At 34.5% G+C, this 20,126-nt stretch overlaps 2 protein-coding genes across 3 annotated transcripts; both read right to left on the bottom strand.

Moving 5' to 3' along the window:
* Positions 1-358: 358 nt before the first annotated feature.
* On the bottom strand, positions 359-13,362 carry LOC146739167 (uncharacterized). Of its 2 annotated transcripts, none has more exons than XM_085503425.1 (8): positions 12,028-13,362; positions 11,717-11,767; positions 11,198-11,346; positions 10,412-10,483; positions 9,073-9,168; positions 7,102-7,190; positions 5,969-6,064; positions 359-403 (listed from the first exon to the last, which is right to left on the bottom strand). In XM_085503425.1, the coding sequence occupies exons 1-5, from the start codon at positions 12,236-12,238 to the stop codon at positions 9,082-9,084; spliced, it is 570 nt and encodes a 189-aa protein (XP_085359551.1). In that variant the 5' UTR covers positions 12,239-13,362; the 3' UTR covers positions 359-403; positions 5,969-6,064; positions 7,102-7,190; positions 9,073-9,081. The 2 variants fall into 2 exon arrangements, with proteins under 2 accessions (XP_085359551.1, XP_085359552.1); XM_085503426.1 differs by having other exon boundaries at positions 369-396.
* Positions 12,539-19,750, bottom strand: LOC146739166 (uncharacterized). The gene is made up of 5 exons (XM_085504079.1): positions 19,663-19,750; positions 19,050-19,205; positions 18,325-18,526; positions 13,386-13,773; positions 12,539-12,597 (listed from the first exon to the last, which is right to left on the bottom strand). Exons 2-5 carry the CDS (start codon positions 19,097-19,099, stop codon positions 12,539-12,541), a joined length of 699 nt encoding a protein of 232 aa, XP_085360205.1. The 5' UTR covers positions 19,100-19,205; positions 19,663-19,750.
* Positions 19,751-20,126: the final 376 nt, after the last annotated feature.

The following is a 20,126-nucleotide window of genomic DNA, read 5'->3' as shown; positions in this document are numbered from 1 at the left end:
CCAGCCATTTAATTCATGAAAGTCAATTATAAAAATTTGAAAACAGTGTATTTAAAAAAAAAAACAATATTGGCATACGATATGAACCCAAATGACACTAAATTACACATTATGATTTTAAAAGTTGTTTGCATTTCTGATTTTATTTACTTTCAAAATCACATATGAACTCAAGAAAAGTATATACTTAAAATTAAAAGGAAGAAATTCTGAATGTGGGTAACAAACATGAAAGCCAATACTATAAAGTTTAACACAAGAAAATCCAGTTATTTTTTCAAGAGAGAATGTCTTATTTACCTGATTCTGAGAGCCAACATACGATATCTTCTCTGAGTTCAAAAACTTTGTCCATTCCATGCAATAATTGTGTGTATTTTTCTTTTGCTAAATACTCTGCAAACTTAATCAAAGAAAGCTTAGAAAGAACTCCCATGTGCTGAGAGTATTGGAGACACATTAAATATAATTCGAAATTACTTAGCTGAAAACTAATTATGCAAATCAGAAAATTAATATGACCAGATTTGAGTGTAAAACTAATGAGGTCTGCGCAATGTAACAGACCCAAAAAATTATGAATTATTATGCTTATTAGGGAATTAATATGAACAGATTTTTACCCCAAACTAATTAGGTTTGTACATTGTCCTAGAGCATCTTTGTACTAAGTTTCATTGAAATGGAATAATTAACACCGCGAAAACTCCAAAATTTCGACCCCTCTAAAAATTTGACCGCCTATTTATTTGCCGGGTTTCGGTGTTTTATTTACCTCCAAATTTTCGACTCCACTAAAAATTGCCGACTCATTCTTATTCGAAAATTGCGACCAGTTTTAGTTTTCCCCCAAACGAAAAAAAAAACGATGTGAGCGTTCAAACGGGACCTTCCTCAAAGGCATGAATCCGGGTTTCTGATTGACTGAGAGATTTTTATTTTATTGGTAACGAAAATATATTCTAAATAAACGAAGTTTCAAATAAAAACGAACACAAAAATCTCGGCATGCTGCGTTTCTGAATTGTTGATTATTACTGTACTCAGTAGTGATTATAATAATGTACACAAAATAAATTTGTTGAATGGTTATGAAATACAAATAAAAGTCAACTTAGTTTCATCGTAAGCGAATGATTCCAGTCTCGTATAAACGTTTGATGCTGTAGGATATCCGCCATGTTCTCTTAGGTCAAATAGGTCAAATCGCTAATTAACCAATCAAAAAGCTGGATGATGCGAAAACGGCATGATTTTTTTTAAATAAAAAAATTAGTTGTTTTTAAACAAGCAGCCTCTCGGCTGAGATAGCTCCGCTGTTAGCAATGCACATTTCAATTAAAGAACAGAAGATATCATTAGAAAATGAACAATATGCATAGTATCAATGCTATGGGACTTGCTGTTTTCAACAAGAATTCAAAAATATAATTTTTCACCATAAACGATTGTGGTTTTTAACAAGAAGTCGAAAATATCACTTTTTACAAAAATGACAAAAATATTCATCAAAATTAGAGAATTGAAGATATCATCATGAAATGAACAAATTTGAGAGTGGTCCACATGTAGTACATATATATGTAATATCAAAGCAATTGGACTTGCGCTTTTTAACAAGAAGTTGAAAATATCACTTTTTACCAAAAATGACAAAAATATTCACCAAAATTAGAAAATTAAAGATATCATTACAAAATGAACAACTCTGAGAGAGGTCCACATGTAGTACCTATATATGTAATATCAAAGCAATTGGACTTGCGGTTTTTAACAAGAAGTTTAAAATATCACTTTTTACCAAAAATGACAAAAATATTCACCAAAATTAGAGAATTAAAGATATCATTACAAAATGAACAAATCTGAGAGAGGACCACATGTAGTATCTATATACGTAATATCAAAGCAATTGGACTTGCGGTTTTTAACAAGAAGTCGAAAATATAATTTTTTACCAAAAATGACAAAAATATTCACCAAAATTAGAGAATTGATGATATCATTACAAAATGAACAAATCTGAGAGAGGTCCACATGTAGTACCTATATATGTAATATCAAAGCAATTGGACTTGCGCTTTTTAACAAGAAGTTGAAAATATCACTTTACCAAAAATGACAAAAATATTCACCAAAATTAGAGAATTGAAGATATCATTACAAAATGAACAAATCTGAGAGAGGTCCACATGTAGTACCTATATATGTAATATCAAAGCAATTGGACTTGCGGTTTTTAACAAGAAGTCGAAAATTTAATTTTTTACCAAAAATAACAAAAATATTCACCAAAATTAGAAAATTGATGATATCATTACAAAATTAACAAGTCTGAGAGAGGTCCACATGTAGTACCTATATATGTAATATCAAAGCAATTGGACTTGCGGTTTTTAACAAGAAGTCGAAAATTTAATTTTTTACCAAAAATGACAAAAATATTCACCAAAATTAGAGAATTGAAGATATCATCATGAAATGAACAAATCTGAGAGAGGTCTACCCAAGGTACATATACACCAAGTATCAAAGCATTCAGGCTTGTAGTTTTCAAGAAGAAGTCGAAAAAGTAAAACATTGACACGGACGACGGACGACGGACGATATGATAAGCTCCGCTCGACAAAGTCGACAGCGGAGCTAAAAATAAACTGGTCATCTGAAGAATAATTTAACATTGTTCACAGTGATAACAGCTCATTCTCCAAAGGAAGCTTACCCGCTCACGCTAGTCACGATAAAAATCATACACGTGTACTCTTGAATAGACAGACGTCAATGACTACGGTAAAACTTAGACTCTATTTTAGCCGGCAGGATTGATTGAAATGTCCGAAAAATGACGCCAAAATACACCTTAAAAGTCCCATTTTATTTTCTTAAATCCCATTATATTTTTTAATCCAAGGGCGAATTTACGGCAGAATTTGGTCCCTCAAATCACAGGTACGGTGCTCAAATAAGGGACACGTGAGCTTTGATTCTAACCGGATACATTGCACTGGGTCGGGGAGATCGTTTGCTAAACTTCCATGTATCTTTTGTCCAATGGGTACCTGTACTTCGAACATTCACAAGTTTTCCTAGGTAGTGCGAGACAGCTTTGTCTTTTGACCTATTAGTTTTGTGCTGACCTCTTCTCCGCGTCTTGATGTTTTGTTTTGCTTGTCATAATACTCACTGATTGATGACTTTGTTTAGATTTTGAGTTACAACTCGGCCACGACCTTTGCTTTTACCGTGAAACATGAGGAAGTTTACGTCAATTGACGGACATTGCATTTTTTAAAAACTAATGAAGCACACTGTCTATCATCCCCATTTTTTTTTGCTGATTTCTATTCTGAAAAATTCGACCGTCCGAAAATGCACCTTAATTTTGACTCTAAAAACACGTCACATTTCTAACACAAATTATTTAAAACCAGTCGAAATTTTGGAGTTTTTACGGTACTTTAGATATCAGTGTGAAAGATTAAAATTGGTTAATTATGCAAATTAGGTAATTAATATGTACAGATTTTAACCCACAATTATTCAGGTCTATTGTCCTACAGCATCCATGTACATTCATTGATATGTGATGTATAGTACCTGAGATATCAGTGTGAAAGTTGGTTAATTATGCAAATTAGGTGATTAATATGCACAAATATTTACCGGAAACTAATTGGGTCTGCATAATTCTAGATTCATTGAAATATGATGATTAGTACTTTAGATATCAGTAGAAAAGCTGAAAATTAATTATGCAAATTAGGTAATTAATATGCACAATTATTTACCCTAAAACTAATCAGGTCTCTGCATAGTCCTAAAGGATCTATGTACCAAGTTTCATTGAAATGCGATGATTAGTACTTGAGATACCCGTGGAAAAGCTGAAAATTAACTAATTATGCAAATTAGGTGATTAATATGCACAAATATTTATCGAAAACAATCAATCTCTGCATAGTCCTTGAGTATGTAAGTACCAAGTTTCATTGAAATGTAATGCTAACTACTTATATCAAATGCTGAAAATTAATTAATTATGCAAATTAGGTAATTAATATGTACTGATATTACCATAAAAACTATCAGGTCTGTGCAGTGTCGTATGACATCTATGTACCAAGTTTCATTGAAATGTGATGATTAGTACTTGAGATATCAGTGGAAAAACCGAAAATTGACTAATCATTATGCAAATTAGGTAATTAGTATCCACGGATTATTACCAAAAACTAATCAAAACCTAGCATTAGTTCAGAGCATCTATGTACCAAGTTTCATCAAAATCCAATGAGTGGTTCTTTAGATATCAGTGGAACAGTCATAGAACAGCTAAAAATTAGCTAATTATCATGCAAATTAGGTAATTAACGAGCATGGATTTTTACCAAAACCTAATCAAATCTGCGCATTGGCCCAGAGCATCTATGCACCAAGTTTCATCAAAAACCAATGTATGGTTCTTGAGATAGCAGTGGAACAGTCGGACACACATACACACATACACACATACACACATACACACATACAGACACACTAACTGCAAAGACTCCCATTTTGTGCTTCGCACATGGGAGTCAAAAATTGATATACATGTAAATCATAGAACATGTATAAATAACTACATGCCCACATTATTTTTCATCCGCCAAAAAGGCTTTGACAAAATAAAAATTACAAATAGGCAAAGCAATGCAATTATTATTACTGGCAACAGAAAAATGATCATAGACATCAGAAAGTGAAAAACCTCACAAGATGAAACTAGACAGCAGTCAAAGAAATATGAAATGTCTATTTCCCTCATGCATGAGCCATTTATTTCAGCTCAAAACTTGTTTACCAAAATGTGTTAATGCATGTTAACTTGATGTTAGCTTTGCATTAGTGTAACATAATGTTAGCATATTCAGGGTTGTAAAGTTGATTCTTATTCAAAGTTTTTAAATATAATTAAAATAGTGTTTGAATCAAAAATATAATACATTTGAAAAGGTAAAACACAAATACAACTGTGCTCCAGAAAGATAGATATTTTATACTTTGCAGCCACATGTTTTTTCAGTAATCATGTTTGTCAAATAATGTATCTACTATCATCCAATCCTTGATCTGTACTAGACGAGTGGCAATAGAACTGCTTTGATATAATCTATAGATTTAACTTGCGTACAATCAAGTATCCGTAATAAATTGGCCATTCTTATTAATACATTCAAAGACTATTACTACTGTTATTTTTACGAGAAGTATTTTTGACAAGTGGAGATCGTTACTGAATTACCCTATAGAAACTTTATTGACATCGTCGCAATGTTGAATTACGACAATGGACACTATTTAATTTTCGTCCTATATAATGTGATAATAATAAACTATAATTCTCATTTCAAATATGGATTGATTTTGTACAGTCCTTGCGCAGAAAATTCAAAGGGAAGTCATGGACTGATGTTTCAATTCATCTGTAATAAATAATGCATCAAACACAGTAAACCACTGTTGGGTGACAGTGAATGTACCAACAGGGACTGCAAATCTAAATGTTGTCTTGGCGCTGGCATGAGGCCATGGCAAGCAATCAATCAGAGTTGTGAATTTGAATAGTTGTTTTGACAACTTTTTCCTATCCCTGATAAGTAGCATGTAATCTAGTAGTAGTAATCTAGACAACTTATTTTCATTCTGCTATATTTTATGCCCACTGTTTTTATCAACAAATATTTTTGTGAGTATTTCCATACAGTCACAGCCTACTGTTAATACAAAGCTTATATTCAATAATGTAGAGTTAGCAAGGTCATAACATGATTTTAACAAAGCATTAGCACATTAGGTAAGTAAGTATTTAGCTGTACTGTAATATCTATTTATATCTATTAAATTTCAACTGACACACGATGAGGTTTCCTGGCTGTAACACTAATACACATCAAAATATTCAAATGATTCAGGGATATATCCTTACCTTAATGACAAAAACTCCACAAGAGACACTTGCACTGCGTGGTCAATTGTTGATACTTTGTAATTTCCATCTTCTTCTTTGTTAACTGCAAATTTACTAAAAAAAAGTGAAATATTTCAATCAAAAACTGTTAGAAGAGTAAAAGAACAGTGGAGGACAAATTTTTAGCTTTCAGAAGTGACAGTATCCAATCACCATAAACTAAGGTGTTTTCATTGCCATAGTCCTGTTCAAATTATGTTAACCAGTAAGTAGCAGATGAATTTACTAATATGATTGCTGTAAAACAGACACAAAGTAGTAAGTGTATTTGCAGAAGTGAAAAGTTGCTACTTCAGCATTCATTAAAACCATGTACATGTTGATGCCATGCATGTACTAAACAATTTTGAATGGACGGATGAAAACAAAATATTGACCAGCCACGATGTGCATCACCCCCCCCCCCCCCCTTAAAAGGTAAAAGTTTGACTGAAATAAGTCCACACATGCCAAAAATGTGGTTCCAGCCATGAAAAATAGTTTGATTTTTAGATGCAAATTAACAACCAAAACTAATGACAGTCCATCTTTGACCACATCTTTATATGTACAATCATGTATGTCATGTACTATCCATGTACAAAAAATGAATTGAATTTCTTTAGGCCTGTTCCAGATGTGTGTCCTGAATACCATCCATCAAAATAAAAGTGGCCACCAGTTGGCTGTATTAGCTCAACAATGGCAGCAAACTTTGACAAAATAAAAATTACAACTCGGCAATGCAATGCAATTGTTATTACTGGTAACAGAAAAATGATCATAGACATCCGTGACACTGAAAAACTTCAGCACTGGTAAAATTTGAATGATGTTGGCCAAACTGCATCCAAAAACTGGCTCCCCAACATACTTGTACACATGTGTGCATAGATGGCCAGGACCTTAAGATTTTCCAAAGCTCATACAGGAATGGAAAAATTTAACTTACACATACATGTACCAAAATTGTACACACAGACCCAAGGCTTGAACATCCAATTTTAAGACCAAAAAATTACCTTATCAAGCCCTACAGACCAGAAACAGATTAGTACCAACAGTTGACTTATGGAAAACAATACATGTACATAATATAGACTAATACTCACTTCCAGTTCTGCTGAATTTGATTCATTTTCTCTTTGCTTTCCCCCAAAGAATTGAGATATAATATTTTGCGCTCCATTTGATTTACTTCCTGTCAAAACAATCATTAAAAAAAAGTGTTTTTATATCAGAAGCTTTATCATTAGAAGTATGTGTGTTTCATTTATTCTATTATTCAAAACAACAGAATATATGAATAAGTATATCTATACAGGCAAGTCACATTCAAGAGTTCAACAGATAAACAAAATCTGTGTCAGATGCGTATAAGATATTAAAACAGAAAATGTGCCCCAATTAAAACAAGTCATAGTTGTATTTTGGTGAATTGACATTTGAGGACTAAAAATTATCTTTTGTCTGTCATTTATTGTGGCATTCAAAAAGACTCAAGAGCACAAAATTTCCATTCGGTCAACAGTCAAAAGTAATCAACATGTATACGCATTCACTGTGACACAAAATCGGGACAGGAACATTGAATGTTGGAATTGTTCACATGATGAAAAAAAAATGACATAGTTATGAGGAACAAGTCATTGAAAATTACACAGTCCCCATTAAATTTTTGAAAGTTCTCTTTATGCTCGTCATATTAAAGTGAAGGTGTTGGTTGTTGCGAGCGTGTCCTTGAAACTTGAGTCCCAAGTGGCAAATACAACAGATAGTTTATTTACATCAAATTCGAACATGTGTTGCGTGACAACCCCTCTGGTTTAAGATATAGCAGAGAAAAACAAAGATCACAAGTGAAAGTAAAACAAATTGAAGTGCACTCTGTTATTGCACTTGCTAAAATTGTTTAAAGTATGTTTAAGAAAATGCATGTCTGAAGATAGGAATGAGGCACTACAATTACAAATTTTGAAATACAACTCTGGACGGACAGACAAACGTACGAACGCACAGACAGTTGGATGCACTGACGAACGGAGGACATATCCTAACATGTATGATCTATGTAAACAAATTTGAATAAAAACTGAGAAAGCATGTCCAAAATATGACATTTTCAAAAAACAAGATGACTGCCAGTTGGCCATTTTGAATTGAAACTCATTGACTCGCTCAAACTGAGTCTACCATACACATAAGTCGTGATGTTGGCATCTTGGAATAATTAGTTCTATTTTGCTATAAATAAGTGGGCATATATTTATGATGTTACTACATACTAAGAACAACATTGTCTTTATTATGACAGGAAATTATACTCATGATATTGCATGTACCATGGGGGATGTGTGGATAAATTCCTACACCATAGAAGCATGTATGCATGTGCATATATCCAATACGATGCATGATGAAAGCTCAAGACCTCACTGAATATAAGCCTCTAAGATTGTGCACTGTTGTCCCAGTTCAAGAAAAAGCTGAATATAAAAACAGTCTGAGTGCATATAAGCAGTATAAACTACCAGTTGTAGTTGTCCTGTGCAGATGAATAGAAATGTTGTAATATCTGTAAGGTAATTTTAGTTTCCAGTGCACAGCAACAGAAATATTTTTCCTAGTTACAGCTACCTGAATTCCTGTATACTGTAACCTGTGCAGTGAGTACTGCCAATATTTAATAATTGCATGTTGCAAAAAACTGTCTATCAAAAAATATATAATGCAAATAGTTATTTTTGCAGTAATAGTTGCCAACAGAACTAAAGTGCATAACAAGAAATGAATGAAACAATTTTTGCACAAAATACCATTTTTCAAACATAAGTGTTCACAAAATCAGAAGGATGTACCAAAAGATAGACAGGTAGAGGTGCTTTGCACGACATAGCCTCCTATCCGTGTTCTACAAATTCAGTAGACAAGTAGGCAAAGATACTGAGAAAACTGCAAAGTGACAGCAAGATTTAATGAGAAAATTGAAATCAGTGCTTTGTTATCTGTATTACTGAATGAAAGATTATTATATAAATTTGTATATACATGAGAATGACTAAGAAAAATTCTTAAATATTTACCACAAGAGTTCAGTGTCCATCTTGTATAATACCACAAATATTTTGTCCACCTTCATACATAGTTCCCATTATCAAGTCATGCTTGGAAAAATCAATCTGTAAGTGTAAATGAAAGTAGACAAGTCATTGTCAATGACACGTCCCCGTTCCGTTCATATTTGAGTGACATATACATTCAAAGCAGATCATGACCGAAATGCACCTGCATATGTACAACACATTGTACTAAATCTGAACAAAATCCATCCATGCATGACTGAGATCCGATTCCGGAATTGTGAAAATACGTGATTTTGATGCATTTTCGGCCTTAAAATAGCCATCATTCAGCTATTGTTAAGCGGATCATGAAACAAATGCACATACATATTTGTGACATGATGTACCATGTGTGTGTGAAGTTTGAACTTGATCAATCCAGACATGTCTTGGATACGGATCCAGAACTGAATTTATTAAAACAAAATGGCCACCAGTCGGCCATTTCGAACTTGATCCGAAAAAAAAATAACGTGCATCAAGGTCCTATTATGTTTAATGTATGTACCAAATTTGAACAAAATCCGTCCATGCATAACTGAGATCCGGGTTCGGAATGGTGAAAATGTGCGATTTCAATGCATTTTCGACCTTAAAGAGGCCGCCATTTGGCTATCGTTAATGAAATCATGAAACAAATGCACATACATATTTGTGACATGATGTACCTTGTGTGTGTGAAGTTTGAACTTGATCAATCCAGACATGTCTCGGATACGGATCCAGAACTGAATTCTTTAAAACAAAATGGCCGCCAGTCGGCCATTTCGAACTTGATCCGAAAAAAAAATAACGTGCATCAAGGTCCTATTATGTTTAATGTATGTACCAAATTTGACTGAAATCTGTCCATGCATAACTGAGATCCGGGTCCGGAATGGTGAAAATGTGCGATTTTGATGCATTTTCAGCCTTATTCGGCTATCGTTAATCGGATCATGAAAAAAATGCATGTGCATATGTCCCATATAATGTGTGATGTATGAGTGAAGTTTGAACTTAATCGGTCCATGCACGTTCGCACACACGGACGCACGCACGGACGCACACAGGGCAAAACATAAGTCCCCGTTTTCGGACTACGTCCGAACGGGGACTAAAAGCAAAAATGAGTGAAGAGTATGCAACTTTGATAATAAAAATAAAAATAAGATCTTTTATACATATGCAGAATAGGCACATGTGAAATTTCTATTTACTCGACATGTATACTGCTAAGAATGAAAACATACATGAACTAGTTTAGACAAAGTTTTATAAAATAAAGGTCACAAAAACTTTTAAAGCTTGATAATCTTACCTTCTTTGGATAAGTGGTTTCACCCCTCAGACAAATGGATGACATTAAATTATGGTCAAAAAATTTGATTCTCTGAGAAAAAAAATATCAAGAATATAGTTATCAAATTGACTTGAACATCATAGCTTTAATGATGCTCAGTTTAAATCACAAAGTTTAACTTAATTTAGAGCTATTAGTGATATAGAATAACAAATATTTCACAACTTGTAGTCTTCAGCTGGAAAAGTGGTAACAAAATTTACCACATACATGTGGAGCCTGGACATGTATAGGATATAAAACTAAACATGAAATTATGAATAAGAACTCAAATGAAAACAAATGGTGTTCAAAATAAAGTTTGAACTCCTCTGCCATCTAATAATTCTTTTAAGAGTGAGGTTATCTTCAGTTGTCCAGAAGAGAAATTGTTGAGCTATGCATAGCAATAATGTACATTAATGTACAAGAGAAGCTTTAACAAACAAACCAATGCCATTAATCCTGAAATTTAGTTTTTCAGATTTTAAATTTGCCAAGACACCTATAGGTTGAACACATCTTTCTGAAAAAAAACCTATATAGTATAATGTCCCCTATTGTATTAACAATTTAAACAAGATTTAATTTAGCTTTTATAATATTATCATTTCTATTTTTTAATTATATTATCTAGCACATGATAACTGTACAGCATGCTATAGTGTACACAAATTATTTCTTATCTAATTACAATGATGTACATGTGACACAGACTCAGTGAAGTAATTAATATAACTTTAAATTAATATAACTTTAAGTTACCTCTCTTTTTTGAGTGGCAGGATAGACAGCAGAATTGACAATATCATCAGAAAGTTCATTCCCATTCTTGAGATTCCTAAAACTGGATTCTAGTATCAAATACGGTTCTATCTTACATACAGTTGAATCTGCTGTTTTCTCAGTAGGTGCTGAAAAAATACCAGGTATAATGAAAGTAATAAAGATTCGGAAATGTACTGATCTGTGACAGTGTGTGCAAACACAGACGCTGTTCATGAAGAATAACGTAATGTAATAGTTTCATAGTTGGATTTTATTTCCCCTTTATAAAAAACAAGCCATGCATGGCACAGTCCCAGTTAGTTATCAAACTTAAGATGTATAATTTTGTTTATAGTAATATAGTTGGAACATAAACATGTCAGAGATATGGATCCAGAAGCTGATGCTTAATTATGATTTTTTTAACACTGAAATGATTGACATTCAGCCACCTTGTTTCTAATCGTCAATCCATCCATAAATTCTTGATTTTCCAGTATTATAACTCTCACATACCTTCAGGAGTCTTGATATCAATCAGCACTGATTCTTCATCATCTGAAACCTCTGAAATAAACACACATATTGATGAAGCATACAATAGTAATGAGAAATTAATTTTTTTTTTGATGTAAGAACATCCATTTTTGTTTAGGCATAAATGTGATTTACGATTTTTAGAATAACATTTAAAAATTTCAAAACTGCAGTTGAAAACCATTTTGCCAACCACAGGAACTGTGGCTTTGGCATAAATACAATTTCGATATGACTTCATCCAATCAGGAATTACTTTCACGAATATAGGGCAGTAAAAAAGAACATACCATCACCACATTCATTGAAAATATTCTGGCATATATGTACGTTAAAGTAAATCCAGTGATTTGTTCTTGTACTTTTCCACAGATCCTCTTTCACAAGCAAGTAGAATTCTGCTGACTTTAGCGATCTGCAGGGTGTCTTGTGGGATCCTATAAAACTTCCTATGAACTCTGATGTAATGACCCAAAAAAACAGCCAAAATTTCCTGTCCATTGTCTTTCAAGTTGAAAAGTTGAGACATAGTTGCAATTTGTTTTCTCAAGATTGGTTGAGTTGAAACATTCAGGGCAAGTCAAACCACATTTCTGTGCATATTTGTTCAAGCACATGGTAGCACGTATTGGATTCTCAAGCATAGTGAAGAACCAGATGTAGCTCATGTGTTGAGTTTTAAATCCAGAAGTGCTGAAAGAAAATTGCTGTGGCAAAAGCTAACAAAGGAAATCATGCAAATAATGTTGAAGTACTCAAGGCAGGAAAGGGTTTTCTAATTCCCTTTAAAAAACCATCATATCAGATAGGTGCAACTAAATATGTTCCCTGTCCAGCCTGTTTGGGATATTTCATCCGAACTGAATTATGGAAACATCACAAATCATGTACAGCCATATTCTGAGTCAGTATTGTTTGTAAAAACATTCGTTAATGGAGCAGCGTTCAAGTGACGATCAGTAACAATCTCAGCTAACGGGCTACTAATTTTATCGGATGATGTGTGGTCTGACGATATGTCACACTGTGGTACTTGACACTGGATTGACGGAGTGGTGATTCCATCTGGTGTTGTGTGGTTGGTATTACATCACATCCTGGTACTTGAGACTTGGCTAACTGACAACTGATTCCATCTGGTGAAATGCAGTCTGGTAATATGTCAGAACCAGGTACCTGAGACTTGGCTAACTGACAACTGATTCCATCCGGTGACAACTGATTCCATCTGGTGATGTGTGGTCTGATAATATGTCACACCCTGGTACATGAGACTTGGCTAACTGACAACTGATTCCATCTGGTGATGTGTGGTCTGGTAATATGTCACACCCTGGTACTTGAGACTTGGCTAACTGACAACTGATTCCGTCCTGTGATGTGTGGTCTGGTAATATGTCACACCTTGGTACTTGAGGCTTGGTTAACTGACAACTGATTCCATCCGGTGATGTGTGGTCTGGTAATATGTCACACCCTGGTACTTGAGACTTGGCTAACTGACAACTGATTCCGTCCTGTGATGTGCAGTCTGGTAATATGTCACACCTTGGTATTTGAGGCTTGGCTACCTGACAACTGATTTCATCCGTTAATGTGCGGTCTGGTAATATGTCACACCCTGGTTCATGAGACTTGGCTAACTGACAACTGATTCCATCCGGTGATGTGCGGTCTGGTATTGTGTCAGACCCAAGTACCTGAGACTTGGCTACCTGACAACTGATTCCATCCGGTGATGTGTGGTCTGGTAATATGTCAAACCATGGTACTTGAGACTTGGCTAACTGACAACTGATTCCGTCCTGTGATGTGCAGTCTGGTAATATGTCACACTCTGGAACTTGAGACTTGGCTAACTGACAACTAATTCCATCTAGTGACGTGTGGTCTGGTAATATGTCGCACCCTGGTACTTGAGACTTGGCTAACTGACAACTGATTTCATCAGATGATGTGCATTCTGGTAATACGTGACACCCTGGTACATCCTGGTATGACATAGCAGATCCTTGTGTTTGTTGCAAGTTTAATATCTACAAAAGCAATACAAATAGAAGAAGACAAAGATTTTAGAGCAATAAATATTAAATTTTATATTTAATCTCACTCAACAGCATACAAGAAAATCAAGTCATTGGAAATAGCACAGCTATTTCACGTTACTTTTTCAACATAATGTTTTAAATACCATTATATGTGAAAAATGCATATACCATGTAGTAAACAAAATCTGTTCATGTATGAGCGAGATTCAGTTCCATATATATGGAAATGTACAACATTAAGTTTGATGCTTATGTGATGTTTGAAGCATGTTCAAGCATGTCAGTGATCTGGTAAAGAATTCATAAAAAATGGCTACCAGTCAACAATTTTGTACCAAAGCAAGTCATTTCATGATATGACAAGAGTCATTCTTATTTTAACAGTAAACATAACTGAAATTAGTCAGCCACTTTGAATCAGAGCATGAAAGAAATGACATAGGAATAGTAGTTTGATTGCCATCAATCAATATATGTCAGAGGCATACTTCATAACAGCATTCCACCATTCTGAATCAGATCCATCCTGGTCAATTAATGTCAGATACAGCTCTGAAACCACATTCATTACAACAAAATGCCAAACCCCCCCCCCCCACCCCACATTCATAACTAACAACAAAATGACCACCAGTCAGCCATTTTGAATCCAGTCTGAGAAACAAAATTACTTGCAAACGTTCAATGTACATGTATGTATTAAGTTCACACAAGATCTATCCATACATGACCAAGGTCTGGAATCGGAATGGCATTGTTCTCCCCAAAAAAGGTGACAGGCATAATGCAAAAATTTTTCTTGTTTTGAATACTTAACCAGCTGCGAAAATTTACTAATGGACACGTGGGATAAAATTAGGTCAGCTCTTCTATAACATATTTCAAAAGCTCTACAAGCCCTACTACCGGTACATTGTTTACAAGTCATTGAAAATGACACAGTCCCCATTAAATTTTTGAAAGTTCTTTTTGTGCTCATCATATTAAAGCAGAGGGGTTGTCGCGAGCGTGTCCTTGAAACTTGAGTTCCAAGTGGCGTATACAACAGATTGTCTATTTACCGTACTCGACCACGTTAGCGCCCATGCCCGGGCAAGCGCCCACCCCCCACTTTTGCGCAATTTTTATATTTGGGGTCACATTCGGCAAAGCGCCCACCCCCCTTCAAAATGCAACTAATTTAAAACTTGGTCTTGCGTAACGAATCTTGTTAAGCGTTTTTATATGATACAGCGTGGACATCGACCGCTGTGAACATGTTGTGAATGCGTAGAACACTGTAACCGTGCGTAAACTACGCTTTGACAATGACCTGTTATTAATTAATACAAGTAAAATGCAATACATATTTCATGCCATATTCAGTCTAATTCTCAAAAATGGCTAGTTACTAGTTTTTTGGAAAAACCATGTCGTTTATTCACTGAAATCAATTCCAACAGATCGTACTTCAACATCGATTATTCACTTCCGCATTGCGTTACCGGAAAGTCTTTGGGAATTTCCGAAGAATTGCGTCAGTACAACACAGCATTCTGATTAGTTAATAACCAACTTTGACCCATTAGGTCAAACAACGCTGCTGTAGGTCAAATCTGCAATTGCATCATGGCGGAAAGTGATTTTCATCGAGAGTTTGCGTACGATCCAACAACTTCGTCAGTGGAAATAATATGACAATTTTGACTTCGACTGTGTTCCAAAAGACTCAAATGTTTTTAATTCCGTAAATTATGGTGGTACGTAATTAATATTGTAATAAAATGTGCATATTTTTTGTGATCATTTCTGTTTCTTCATTGTGAAAATCAATGACGACGCAAATTAATTTAGTAATTTGATTTTCCCTCAAAGACGTAATCTGTCGCTTGATGAATCAAAATTTTCATTTGCACTCTTTTTCGAGGGGGGTGCTCGGGTAAGCACCCACCCCTACAAAATCGTGATTTTCTGAGTTGAGGCCTCTGGGCGCTAACCCGGTCGAGTACGGTACATCAAAACACGTGTTCTGTGTAGTAGTAATATGGCCAAAAATAAAAACAGCCATTATTCGGCCATCTTTGATCTGATTATGAAACACACTGATATGTATGATGTATGTGCCAAATATGAATGAAAATAGTACATAAATTGTGGAAATATTAATAGTAGTAAGGCCAAAAAGTCAGATGGCTGTCAATCAGATTTTGAAACAAATTGTCATGGACATGCATCCTAACATGTATAAAGTACATGTATGTGCCAAATTTGAATGAAAACTGACAGAGCACGTCCAAGATACCGCATAAAAAAAAGAAAAGAAGATACCGACCATCTTTGATCCAATTACGAAAAAAATCGGCATGGACATGTAACCTAACATGTATAATCTATGTACCAAGTTTGAATGGCAACTGACAAAGCATGTCCAAAATACAACATTTTCAAAAAACAAGATGGCTGCCAGTTGGCCATTTTGAATCGAATCGCTAAACCACTGCATGTGCGTATCTCCCACATAAGGCACAAGGCACATGCAAAGAATGAACGGAATCGGTCTACAGGATTCTGAAATATGACTCAGAACAGACTGACGCACGGACGGACGAACGGACAGACTCAGGAACTCACAGACGGTCGGGGACATGTATCCTAACATGTATGATCTATGTACTAAATTTGAATGAAAACTGACAAAGCATGTCAAAAATACAACATTTTCAAAAAACAAGATGGCTGCCAGTCGGCCATTTTGAATCGAATCACTAAACCACTGCATGTGCATATGTGCCACATAAAGTACTAGGCACATGCAAAGAATGAACGGAATCGGTCCAAGGGATTCTGAGATACGACTCTGGACGAACGCACGGACTTCGTTCGAACGGGGACTAAAATACACTCCAAATTACAGCATGTTGTAAATTAAAAAAAAAACTGAAATGTTTGTCCCATTACCATCTCTGGGGAGAATTTTGCCATTCATGACCTAATACTCCCTTTCTGAATACAACTTCTCAACTTTGTGATCTTAGAAAGACGATTTAACAACTCCTGTGTCTTATCAGTAACATTCACTTCAGTCTTGTATATTGACATAGTTTCTAGCTTGCAATCATGATATCCCAATTCCAAACTGGGCTGTTGTTGTAACCCAATAATCATTTGTCTTGAAAAAACCAGTTTAGCTTTGCTGATGACATTAGATACTAGCAGGATCTTTTGAATATTTGGGGCAATACGCAGTTTTCTGAATGAGAGCCGATTTCTATCTGAAGCAATTTTTTCAACTGATATACTGATTATCCTTTGTGCATCAGTTGTATCCATGTTTCTTTTTGAATACTGTAAAGGGATTAAAGGTACATGCTCAGTGAATGGTGGCCCAAAAAACTTATTTGCTAAAAATATGTTAAAGATTGGGGGGGTCTCTCTCATGGGTAAACGGGCATTAACAAATGACTTCTCTGGCCAATGAAAACTCATATTTGGATCAAATGTAGCTAATTAATTAATTAATGTTTCAAATCGTATGGCACATTGTTCATTCATAAATGCAACTTGAACTGTGACCTCTTGTTATATGATTTGAATACTCAGATCTTTGTTATGATTTTAGCAAATTAAATGTAATATTTTATATCATGGAAATTGAAGTCAGCTTATTGAAACACGACTCGAATGACAGAATCATGTTCAGTTGTATTATCCACAGCCATTTGCCAGTGTACCACACCCACATGCTCAACCATTTTTAGCACTGAAGTAGGGAAATTCATGAATTTTACGGGTTTGCTATTGGATTTTTTTTTTCAACACTTCAAGGTGATAAATGCATAGTTGAAATGAACCAATACATTGATTTTAATGACTGTTTCACCTTGAGACAACTTAAATTTTTTTTTGGTTTAGCAATGAAAAATCAGAAAATATATATAATAAATAGTACCTCAATAATTATGGTTCTCAGTCGTCACATTGTTGTACATTATTCCCAGGAATTTTAGTCCAGGTTTGTCCTGTTTTAGCTGATCTTGCTGAATGATAGATATCGGTTTTGACTGTCCAAAACTCAGTATGGGCAAACTAATAGCGAACAACATTCCAAACAATAGGCATTTTCAAACCATTAAAAATATTTTTCTGGATATATCTACTGACATACTGCCATACCATACACATGCAAAATTAACAAATACATGTAGCGAGTGCAAGGTCAGGATGTATTTTAGAAAATTAGAAATATTTCACTCAGTCCATATTCTTTTTCATAGGGAAAACAGGAATAATTATACAAATCTTGAACACAAGTCAACGATCAGAAGAAAAAAATATCACACCAATGGACTTTGCAAACCAGACAATCCTACTGTACTTGTGTTTGTGGTAGTACATGTGCAAGTGTATGTGCAATTTCGAATGGAATCAGTTAAAGGAATGATGTGAACAAATATTACCCATTTCAGACTTTCACCAACTTCTCAACTGGAAATTGTATATAAATATATTTATAAGGCATATGCTGTTATAACATTATTATGAAAATAAGCATTATCTTACCTTATGCTCCCATGGTAATTTGACTGGTCCATAATCATATAATATTTCCTCATTGACGTCAATGTCTTTTACAGCAAATAGTGCCAGGTATGGCTGTCCTTTGAATTCAAGTGTTTTCATTCTTGCATTTGGAGATTTTCTTTCATGGTTTACTAGCCGCCCATATTTAGGTCCATTGCCAGGTTCATTAGTAGAATCGATACTGCAACATTGGCAAAATATAGCTTTTGAAAAATATATAGCAAGGTAGATTTTTTTTATGGACTAAGAGTTAAAAGATTATTTTTACTGTCACAATCATTCATTTGATATAGACTTAAGAATGACCAGCAATCCCAAGTTATTGATAATAGTAAATTGCATACAGTCATATATGGTCATCCACTACATTAAAAGAAATAAATGAAGAAATATTCTTTGTGGCTAACATGGCAAAGTTGTTAAAGCTTTACTATTACATAAAATAAGAATTTGATATTTGTTACAAATATTGGTAGATGGGGTTACTGGCCTTATTTGTTCATGTAATTTATTGGTGATAGTAGGTATGAATTAAAAAAACACCACATGTGTTGTGTTTGAGTTTGAATAATTTCTGTGGCTGTGGTACAGGGTCACATAGTAGTCACAACACAGACATGTACACAGTACTATGGGATAGGCTAATATTAAATGCAGTTTAAATGAGTTTCATATGAAAAGATTGTAAAGATGTGGACACTAACCAATATGTCTTATCCTTGAATTTAAAAAAAGTAACGGAATACACTGCCATCAGAAGACTTCACGAATCTCTCCCTCCGACCCACTAATAAGTTCACCATCGTATTGCAATAAGAAATTTCTTTTATTGAATTGCTTTCCAGCAAAAACACCTCTACCTGGAATAAAATAAACCATAAATGATAAACTAGTCATTACACTTGTGACTTGGATATATTTCGAAATACAAGTTAACATGAAGCAGTGATGAAGCCGTTCAGTTATTTAGGACATTGAGCAGCGTGGTAAACGGCAAACAGTCAGATTAAATATATTCTCATCTGAGGGACATCAAAGAATCGTACAACGAACAGCTGAAATACTTGCTGATTATCGCTAAAAACTATAAACAAACGTCTTTTTCAATATACTGAGATCTGAATGCACAAATCTAACGCAGACTGAAGTAAATTTCGATTCCACTGCCATGGTTCGAACGGCACAGGGTCTTCGAAAAACGTGCTGTCAGTCTTTGGTTTAGAATATAATGTGTTGTCAACTGACAGGAAATTGATTGCATATTATTAATCAAGCCGAACTGAGCACAAAAAATTTGTTAATTCTTTACATTATTACCTTCCTGAATAACTCCATTCACAGCATATCAAAAAATCACAGCCGATCAGAACAAAACTGCCATTTTTTATTGGGACCCCCTAAGCTATTAAGACCAAAGACTCCCTAAGTTTTATTATAGAATTTTGTATTTGGAAACTGGTGTAATATCAGTGTTCTTACGGCTAATCTCATTTTTGTGTCTAAACAATAAATCACAGTTATTTTTTTTTTAGCATGCACTTTCATTGCCGCCAGATATTAATGCGTACTGCCGAAATACAAAAACAAAACAACGAGAACGCGTACAAAATAAAAAAAATAATTAGATAAAAAAAATATTGTCACTCAGTTTGAAATTATTTTACAGTAAGTGCATTCTACTATAAAAGTGTTCTGTTTAGATTACTAGTATTCGGTATGGTAACACCTACGCGCTTGGTCCCAGCATTTAGCACATTGTCGCTGAAGACAGACAACAAATA

Source organism: Saccoglossus kowalevskii, chromosome 9 (genome assembly GCF_978046115.1).
Source record: "Saccoglossus kowalevskii chromosome 9, keSacKowa6.1, whole genome shotgun sequence".
Classification (NCBI taxonomy): Eukaryota; Metazoa; Hemichordata; class Enteropneusta; family Harrimaniidae; genus Saccoglossus; species Saccoglossus kowalevskii.
This window is presented reverse-complemented; position numbering and strand designations above follow the sequence as displayed.